A 10,428-nucleotide genomic window follows, 5' to 3' on the forward strand; every position below is an offset into this window, starting at 1 on the left:
GGCCACCAACCATCCTTTAAATATAGAAGAAATGAAAACCTTCAATCAAAAATATTAACATACGCAGTGTCCATGAAGTACTTGAATTAGTTTTAATTAATTTAATTAAAATGAGCAGAAAAGATTTTATCTAACTGATGCCATAAAATAATTGAACCTTAATTTCCTGAGTCTTGTCTTAGCACATTTAAAGTAAGAAATGGCCAAAAATGAAATGAGATACCGTCCGTGTTTGTATAACCCAAAACACTTTCTAATTTCATGCCATAGTAGGTAAGCAAATGAAGATGGGCTGCTGTTGGTGTGTGTGTGTGTGTGTGTGTGTGTGTGTGTGTGTGTGTGTGTGTGTGTGTGCGTGTGCGTGCATGCACATCCGCGTGTGTGGCTGATTAGTGAGGCAGTGCATTAAGCTTATCAGGGACTGTGAATAATGACTGACCCCTCTTCTCCAAGTGCACAGTTGTCCACAATACAGCATCCAGCAGGGCTCCATTCACAGCAACGCCATCCTTACTGGTTACTGTGGCAACCAGACAGAGGGGCAGTTATAATTTTGAAATGATTCACTCTTGCTAGGGCTGGGAAGAAGGTAAATGAGTGTTTGCGTGTGTGCTGGGGTGAGGAAAACATGCTGGAAAAAGCAAGGCACGATTAAGGCAGGTGTGATCAATGTAATGTTCATATAGTTCAATAGGATGAGTCACTGCTGCCGGACAGTTGGTCCTTTTCATTTGTAAAAGATGACAGGATGAAATGAGCTATGAAATGATATCCCTTAGATGCCACCAGGCCACAGCGTTGTTGTCTTTGTAAACTGAAACCAGATTAATCCAGCTGTTATTTCATAACGGATGGTTCCTGTTTACTTTGCAGGAGGGTTGCTTTTCGTCTTTTGCGTCTTTTTTTCATCTTTTTTTTTTTAGTCCAAGGTGAGCGCGGATAAAATGCTCAAAAGTGTAAAGGGTGAAATTCTGCCTGGGTTGTGTTGGGGATAATTTATATCCAGTGTACAGATGGATTTATTTCCCCTGAGTGATGTAAATACAGAGAATACTTCAATGTATCATAGTCTAGTGTGGCTTAAAAACAGCAGCCTGAAAGGAAATCCATCAGGAAAGCTCTTGCTTTGATGGCGGCTCGCTCATTTAAACCTGAACAGGAGCTTCTACTTTCTCCCAAAATAAAGCTGCATTTGCAGACCATCAATCCAGTAAAAGCTATTGTTGGGTGCGCGCGCTTTCGCGCACAGGACTGTCGAGCGTGACCTGTTCACCCTTTGCTCTGGTTATTGCCTCCTGTTATAATGCATTACTCTGGTTTCTTTAGTGTCAACATATCATTTTGACTAATTCGGTCTCCCTGTGAGCCGTCTCCTTTAAACCATTAGTCTGCTGGGACTTCCTGGCTCGTATGTTATTGTCACGGCCTTGCCTTAAACAACACGCTGTTTTCACTCGGACGCCCCGCTGAAGCATGAACGTGCTAACAGCAATGAGGAGCGTAGACTCCCGAGTGCATTCCCTCCCACTGGAAACTGCTCTCTTTCCCTCGCTGCCGCCTGACAAGTTTGTCTGATGGGTTAATGATGCTTTTGTTAATCACAGCTTTGCAAATTACAGCCTCATCCTGCATGACAGAAGCGATGCACTCCTACATACAGGACGGGAAAAGGTTAAATATAGCAAAGGAGCCACGGAGTAGACTGATTAATGTTGCCTTTACTATATAAAGACATTAAAGATAAATACAGGAAACAGATCTTACATTAACCTGCTCAGTATCGTGCTACTTGGAGCATATTTTCACGGTTTCCTCAGTGTATATCTACAGATTTAAAGGGGCAGCAGGAGGTACAACTCAATAATTTTAGTTACAAATGAAAAGTTTGAGCAGAATAGCACAGACCAATAATAATAGGGAAAAAAATGGACTTTTGGTGGTTCCACAGGTTTGACATCAGCTCCTGATTCTTATGTTAGGAGCTGAGGAAAGTAATTGGTTGTCTGACCTCAGTGACCTTGCAGGGGCATTGCTCCATGAACAATCAGATATATATGAAGGTGATCTTAAAGTTGATCCGTACTGGAAGCCGGTGGAGGGAAGCGAGGGCAGGCGACCTCTGACTTAAACAGACTGCTGGTACTGTTACCGCTTATTTCAGAAAATAACTTCTTTCCAGTGGTGGCAAGTTGAAACCAGGATAATCTTGTAAGTTATTTTCTTTGAAATCTTCATGGGAACATTGATGCGTCTGCAAGTCCCAAACAGTTTACTCCCCAGTTAAACCAGTGGCTCAGGCTGCTTCTTTGCTACAAAAGTTTTTAACCCTATTGGCTTATTCTCTCCATTTTAGGTGGATCTCTTTGTCACTCCCACTAAGCCCGCAGCTCATATGTGACCTGAGTGTGTGTGGACGGCGCGTTTTTGGCTCTCCTCCTCAGCATCTCACACTGTGCACACCTGAGCTTCTCCAACACTCAAACATCTTATCAGAACACCTGAACTCTGCAGGACGGCTAAATGATTGACCCTGATCGAAGGTTGTTTCAGAATCAGGACCAACACACTATCATCCACCACAGTGACTATTTTGCCTCCTGCCTGCTTCCAAAAACCCAAAGAACTAATATCAGTCATCAAGCGCCTTTGAGAGGCTCAGTCTGGGACATTGAAGCATTTTATAGGTGGTGTTGGTGGAAGCTAAGCCCATGACGTCTGTGCCAAACTCAATCTATTAGCACTATTGACGTATCTGGAAAATCCATAATATTCTTTGTTTAACGCCACCTGTTCCAAACAAATACGAAGGATGAACCTCAGTGTTATCTTGACCTCTTAGTCAACCATTAAGGCAACACGTTGTCCATTTCACGGTCCTATCTTACCTCTAAACTGTTCTTTACGGAAATGTTTAAACATCTGTCAGGTTTGTACAGATACAACAATGTGTTGCTTTTGTTTCACTGGGCAATTTTCTTGATTTCATCACTTTCTACCTTTCAGATCTCTCACTTCAGTCTTTATTAGTGCCTTAATTCTCTCTTTACTTACCTTTAGCTTGCTATGCATTATCCTTCCGCTCTTTTACAGAACCCGAAACAAGTGCTCTGTCATAAGTCACAGCGGAGATGCGGTGCAGCGACGTGAGCTGCTGATTCAAAAAACAAACCCTTCAAATTTGATTTTTATTTTGGATTTATTCAATTTCAAGAATGTGAAGAATGTTTGTCTTGCAGCCTCTCAGGGGCCGTTACCCCAATATCCTTCCGGGCCTGTACAATTACAGGCTGAAGCATTGCAGCTGCTAATAAACTCATTCCCCAAACCAAGCCTGTGCGTAGAGAGGTCAGATGTGATGGACTTTTAATAAGGAAGCGACGTGGTTAGCAAACAGCAGCTCATTCCAAAGCTCTGCAGCAGATCCCCCTTTTTCATTCCCGCAACACATCAGTGGCAATAAATCATTAGAGCCCGATGCTCAGCGGCATGCTGATGAATGCACAGTTGTGACAGTCTATCTACACACTTCAGTGCCACAACTACATCAATGACACCACCACGCCGGCATCCATTACCCACCGTAACTGCCGCCGCCACTACACGCTGCGACAGCACCAGCTGTATTTTCACATGTGGTCACATGACCACGGAGGTTTCAGTCGAGGAGGTTCTACATGTTTGTTGTTGGTGTCGTGTGTGTGGCAGGCCTTGAGCCACGGTTCCATAACTGAACGTGCTGTAAAGTGAATAAAGTGATAAATGTTTTCCACCAAGTGAGTCATTTGTCAAGGCCCACTGCCCTTCCAGATAATGAAGTCAGGGAGCCTCGGAGCGCTCCTCACCTACCAGCATGGCCAAACTGGGAAGCATGAGTGAGTGCGCAGCTCAGACTGGCCTCTGCTTCTGCTCATCATCAACAGAGGACGCTACTCCTCATCACACCCTTTTGGAGGGAAGCGAGCAGGTGTGGTACTTTATTCAGATTCAGCTGTTCCTTGAGTCCAGGGATGGGTTACTACCAGTAACCAAGAGAATCTAACATTTGGGAGGCAGCATAACCTGTTCCCCAGCAGAAATAAAATGTGCATCATTAGGCTTCGTTACATTCATTCATTTTTAATAAGAGGACAGGTTTAAAGAATCCTCGCTAATTACTGATTTCAGCAGGAGGATGTTCAAGACTTTGGGGAACGATGACTTCAACTCAGCAATTATTGTTTAGAAAACTGTTCACCTGAACGGTATTATGGAAAGTTTGGTGGAGCTGCCTTCTTCTGGAGGCCTGACAAGAGCAGATGGTGAATAGAAATTATTGTTCCGAGTCTAAAATTGGACACTAGAGGCTCATCTGCAGCCAGAAAATGCAGTCAAAAGCTTTTTGATGAATTGTAATGGCTGGTGCTTTACTATCATCTGCCCACGGAATTCACAGAACGACTTGAGAACACATGCTGCTGAAGCTGAATGCTGCTCAATGCAGGTCCCTCTAAACCAACACCTTCTGCTGCTCCTTGTATGAACTTCTGTTGAATCATCAGTGCCATAGGTTTAACATGAGACTGCCGGTATGTCAAAATATGTCTCTTTTAAATTGGCTGCACTCTGTTTTGGCACTTTTCACTTGAAGGCAAATGTGCCAAAACAGGGAGCAGCCAATTTAATGGAGACATCCAATTTAAATTTTTGGAGGACAGTCCCAGAGGATCGTCACTGCAGACTGAGCTCCCTGAAGTATCAACAGCCTCTACGTCTGAAGATTATCCTCCCATTTTTGTTTAAAAAAATGGTGCACACTTCTTTTTGCAAACTCTGGTTGAAGCTAAAAAAAAATAAAGCAGTTTCAAATGAAATAATGAAGCTCAGGTTAAATGAGTGAGTGATATCTGCATTCTTCTATACTTTTCTCAGTGCCCAGCAGGAAAAATGTCATTAGATCTTATCTGTCCTCGACTGTTCAGACATTCCTCTGCCACTCACATCATCAGACGGCTGATCAGTCCACCCTCACACTCACCACTGGTTACAAGAAGCATCATATGTTAACGTTTTAATGTGTTGAGTCAATAAAAGAAAGAGGTTTATTAACACACTGTTGTGAAAAAATGTTGTCCCATCTCTGAATCTTTAATTAGCATTTCAGAATATCCTTTTATCAATACTTCTAAGCATACTGTAAATCCAAACATCATGGGTGAAGTAGTGTTACTTGGCAGACATTATCTGAAGTGCCCAGACAGAAGCATTATGGGTATTATAGTTCTCCCCCAAATTTCAAAAACACGACCCAGAAATGTCATCAAATTTGTGTCCTACAGCATATTTTTCTATTTTAATATTAGGGTAAAAAAAAAAAAAATTATAATGTGTTATGGGGGGAACCTCCTCTGGAACCTCCCATTCTCAGATGCTTCACTGAGATAACTGTGGAGCTCACAGTTGGGACTAATGCAGATAAGGAGCGTCTCTAAAGCTCCAGGTGGGAGCGTCTCAAAGTTGCATTTACTCGTGTGCATTCACCCTGTTGAAAAAGCAGCAATAAGAGCTCTCATTTGAACCTTTCTCGCTACCTGTATCACTGACTGTCAGGGGAGGCAACTAATTAAAGCTCAGCACAGGTACAGACGCTTCAGCTGTGTCGTGGAAACCGAAAGGAGGAAATCCATGTTTCTGCTCAGAGCCGGTCAAGCATCTCTCAGTCTGTCAGGAAGTGATGCAGAAACACTAAGGGGAATTGAACCTTCAAAAGAGCAAGAAGTCAGTCTTTTTATTAAACTACACTTATATTCAAGCTCTAAACTCTGATCATTTGCCTCTGAATTTATTGTGGCCTTTTGTCCAGTTTTAGGGAAAAGAAAACTTGCAGTTAAAGTTGAGATAGAGTATAAGTCTAAAATAAGGTTAATTAGATAGAGCAACTGAGCAGAACTGGAGTGGTACTAGTGTGACAGGCTTTTTATAATGAGGGTTGGTCCTTTAAATTTGGAATTTTCAAGGGGCACTTGATCAAGTTTGATGTTGAGAACTGTGTTGTCAGACACTCGTGGGCTCTTTTGAGATTTGAGTGCCAAATTGAACTCAGGAACACTTAATTTGTCATTAATTATGGTTTCCATTTGCTGACTGGATTGACATGTCTGTTTTTACTGTTATGCCAACCAAACACCTCTGTTCTGCCAATCAGGAATGCCACTCAGTTTGTCACACATTTCCTGCTGAGTGAATCCCCACTGTTGGAGAAGCAATGCCAAGAGTGTAAGCCTTCAATGTTGGAATGGATGCCACATGTCAAAATAACATCCACATGAATGCCAGGATAAACCTTTTCACATGGCTATGTTGCATTCCTCTGAAACGATGGTGGAATTAATTTCACTTCTCAGTGGTTTTAATACTGTAGCTGACTCATATGAATGTGTGCATTGGCAAGGTTTTAATAACTTCATTGTCTTTGCCAGATGCATTTCAGAAGACAATGATGCGATTGTGCTGGGCGTACTTAATGAGAAATGTTTGATATTTTCAGGCACAAATCTGAGATTAGAATGCGAATTTGGGTCTGAGCTTCATCTGTTGGTTGAGGGTGTTTGTCATTTGTTTTGTATCCAAATTGAGCCTGAAATCCAGCAGGGCTTAGCAGGAGGGTGTGGATGAAGAAGAGGCTTAGAATTACATTTGGAAAATAAAAGTACAACACTTAAAATAATCCCACTTTAAACATCATTGTATCATTATTACTCGTTTTAGTAAGAATGTGCATAAAGTTAGAGGCGTTTGTACTGTGAGAGATGTTTGTTCAGTTTTATGCCTTTGACGAAACAGTTATCATAAGGCATAAAACTGAACATAAAAACATTCACTACTGAACAACATTTTGGAAATTTATAATGCTTTAGGAACCAGGGTAAGCATAAAGTTACAAAAGAGATGTTTCAACTTATGTTTTTTACTTCTGAAATTATTACTTGTATCTTACTAATTCAAGTAAATAATGAAGTCAATCTATAGCCCATTTAATGTTTTAACCAACAGTGTCGCTTTGTGGCGGAACATCACATTGCACTTAACACTGACCTAGGAACCTTTGTATCGTCCATGTTTCCTATCGGAACGTTATAGTGTAAGGAAACATCGTGAAGAGGCGTAAACGTATAATCTTGGAGTTGATAAGTGCACAATACATCAAATTTGTGTTGAAACGGTACATTCATCTGATTGCGTTTTCTTTTTTGAGCGGAGTTCTGTTTTTTTCTATTTTATCTTTTTAACAACACGGACACCGGCTTTTAATGGATGTGTGTTAGTAAGAGATTGTCTTCTTTTTTAAACTTCTTTTTTTAAACATAAGTGATTGATTTATAGGTGTTGCTTGATATTATGAATCCAGAAGCTAGAATGAAAGCAACGTTAAACCAGAAACTGACGGAAATGGGCGAACGAGAAAGGTACAATCAATTCCTCCCATTTTGAGTCAATAGGTCGAGAACAGAATTGAGCAAAAGTGTATGTTCCTTATTTATTAATCCGACTGACGCATTAATGACTTGCTGCTGCTGTGCTGACACACTTGATGGTTCATATTTACAGGTTGAAGGAGCTCCTGAGGACAAAGCTCGCCGAGTGTGGATGGAGGGACCAAGTGAAAGCCCACTGCAAAGGTGCAATGTACAGTCCTGTACGGTCCTCGCAACTGCTGATTTATACCAGCATTTTGTGGTGTTATGAATTATGGGCTGGAAGTATGATCAACACTCAAGGATAATTTAAATACACGGGTCTTGAGAAAGTTCATCATTGGTATTGTCTTTTAGAGCAAGTGTTTTTTTTGTTGTTGTTTTAATAGTCTTAAGTAATAATGATACAGTTCTAAATTGTGTAATTTTGCTTTTACAGTGGACACGTTGCAGTAATTATTACTAGATGATTTGTGGTGCTGCTGACTCAAATGAACACATCATAATACACAAATATTTTAAAAAAATGTAGGTCATTAAGACCTTTTGTAAACATGCATGCTATTTCTGGCAGAACTGATTTTAAAACAATGTTTTTTTCTAGAGATTATTAAAGAAAGGGGCTTGGAGCATGTCACAGTGGAGGACCTGGTGGCAGAAATCACTCCTAAAGGAAGAGGTATGTTCACTATTTACAGCATCAAACTGCTGCATAGTCGTAGCCCTTCCAGTCACACTGACGTCTAAAAATCCATAATATATGACTGTATTGTAAGCCTAAGAAAGGCTCTCCTTTCAGGTTTGGTGCCAGACAGTGTCAAGAAGGAGCTTCTTCACAGAATAAGAGAATTTCTTGCTCAAAATGCCTCCTAATAGTATTACTTCTTTAAAGACAACCTAAATACAATCATGTAAATGTAAGGTTCTTTTGTATTCACATTAGGAACATAGAACATATTTTTTTATTGCAACTAATCTGTAACAGGTGAATAAATCTGTGTTTTATACTCTGGCTGTCCAAATATTCTAGCTTGGATTTGTATTAATATACTAGGCAGGAATTGACAAAAATAAAACGCCTTTATGTCGTTGTTATGGTATTTGCTTTTTTCATGGATAATAGAGGTCATTTATCTTGATCACGTTACTGGATTTTGAGATATGGTAACTGAAACTACGAGACAAAACACCAAAAAATTTAAAAATAATGAAAATAAGTGGTTCCTTTTCTGAGGGGAGAAAAAAACCCAAATGTTAATGGAAGTCCGTCATCTGCCTTTTTCCCCTTCTTCTTTTTTGTGGAATCCTGTTCAACAAATTCCGAAACAAACGTAACCATGGTGGAGGTAATCAATCACAGACGAGGAACTTTCATAGTGCAAAACTCTGCCAAGAACCAACAGTCCCCTTAAATGAAAACATCCAGATCTGCTTCAAAATTTAATGGATTCTTCCTTGGCCCGTTCCCCATCTTTCCATCACGTTTTGTTAAATTCCACACGGCGGTTTGTGTGTAATCCTGACAGACAAACGCACACGAGTAGAGACATCCTCGCTGCAGGTCACCGTTTCCTGGGAATCGGTTCCATTCTTACACAATCCGAGTCCTTTTTCAACTGCCCAGCAAGAGTGAAAGTGATAACAGGTCTCAGGCTTGTAGCTCTGAACATCCGTCACATTTCTAATACCACGTTTCTTGATTGCAAAAGATTTATTCCGGCATTATCCGAGTGTGATGGTACAAATATTACTATGATTGCAAACAAATGTCCGTCTTTAAATGAAACCAGTTACTCCAAGTTCACAAATTTCCTGACTGCTGAAAGCCCGGTATCTCCCACTGAGACAGCCTGGATCGAGCTGTGGGAGGGATGGGGTCGTGTGTTCAGGCTCGAGGACATGGAAACGCCAGGTGAAGAGAGATGAAAATGAGCCCGGCCCGACTCGGACTGATCCAAACGGAGGGGGGAGGTCTCTGATGGGGCTGCTTGTCCGACACCAATTTGCGTGAACATTATTTTCCAGTCAACATTTTAAAAAGGGGAGAACAGCTTGAACATTGCTGGTGGATTCATATTCATACACTCAAGATGGTGCATGCTTTGTGTAAGCCTTTGTTTTTGTTTTGCTCCACATGTGTCCTAGATTCTGGGATTAGATGTGCATGTTTCAGCCATCCAGCCATGGAAGAATATCGTTAGTGCTCTTAGGTCTTGGTCTTGTCATGGCTGTAATGCTGATGCTAATGACTTGCTAACACGCGCAGCTGGGTTTTGCGAGTTGTTTTTTGTCCTTTGATTAAACGGATTCAACCCTCAATCCGCGCTGATGTTCCCAGCTGACGGAGGAAATCCTGAGCACTTGTGTAGGTGGATGCACCGGGGACCATTTTCCTTCTTTGAAAAATGGTGTGAGATTGTTTCAAGACAGAAAAGATTAGGCCCTAGGGTCTCAGCCGTATCTTTACAGTCCTTCCAATGCCGTGCAACTCCATAAGCTTCCCATCTACTGCACAAAACCAGGACTATTACTGGAATGTCTAGTCCAGAATCCTTCCTCTCATTTTTCCCCCAACCATCCATATTCTGAGCCACATCATTTTGTTTTGTTGAGAGGTCTGTGCACCGTGCTCGTCTGCTCGTGGGTTGTGCTCGGAGTGGCCGTGAACTTGCGGCATATTAGTGGGTAGTGAGTGAGTCTGAGCAAGCCACCCGACCACGAGAGCCCGCGTGTGTGTTTTCTTAGCCGAAAGACCTACTGTGACATCAGCCCAGGTGACAGCATGCTGATATATGGTGCTGCTGTGGATGCCAACTATAACGCACCCAAACACACAACACAAACACACGCACACATACACACACAATCCTTTTATGGCCCACATCAATCCCCATGTTATCAGCAGATCTCCTCGGGCCCCCAAGTATAAAAAGGAGGTTGTGCATGCAGCAGACCAACACTGGATAGAATTACCAAT

At 41.6% G+C, this 10,428-nt stretch overlaps 1 protein-coding gene across 1 annotated transcript; it reads left to right on the forward strand.

Annotated features, from left to right (window-relative positions):
- The first annotated feature begins 7,109 nt into the window (after window positions 1-7,109).
- Window positions 7,110-8,546, forward strand: eny2 (ENY2 transcription and export complex 2 subunit). Its single transcript, XM_057044973.1, has 5 exons — window positions 7,110-7,198; window positions 7,360-7,442; window positions 7,585-7,655; window positions 8,056-8,130; window positions 8,251-8,546. The coding sequence occupies exons 2-5, from the start codon at window positions 7,375-7,377 to the stop codon at window positions 8,322-8,324; spliced, it is 288 nt and encodes a 95-aa protein (XP_056900953.1). The 5' UTR covers window positions 7,110-7,198; window positions 7,360-7,374; the 3' UTR covers window positions 8,325-8,546.
- The last annotated feature ends 1,882 nt before the right edge of the window (window positions 8,547-10,428 follow it).

The sequence above is a fragment of the Takifugu flavidus genome, chromosome 10 (genome assembly GCF_003711565.1).
Source record: "Takifugu flavidus isolate HTHZ2018 chromosome 10, ASM371156v2, whole genome shotgun sequence".
Classification (NCBI taxonomy): Eukaryota; Metazoa; Chordata; class Actinopteri; order Tetraodontiformes; family Tetraodontidae; genus Takifugu; species Takifugu flavidus.

Excerpts from the sequence above, each read along its gene's own strand:
- eny2 (XM_057044973.1), top strand. The coding sequence starts at position 7,375 with ATGAATCCAGAAGCTAGAATGAAAGCAACGTTAAACCAGAAACTGACG. Across the intron at positions 7,656-8,055 it reads AGTGAAAGCCCACTGCAAAG|AGATTATTAAAGAAAGGGGC; the intron begins GTGCAATGTACA and ends GTTTTTTTCTAG. Across the intron at positions 8,131-8,250 it reads AATCACTCCTAAAGGAAGAG|GTTTGGTGCCAGACAGTGTC; the intron begins GTATGTTCACTA and ends CTCTCCTTTCAG.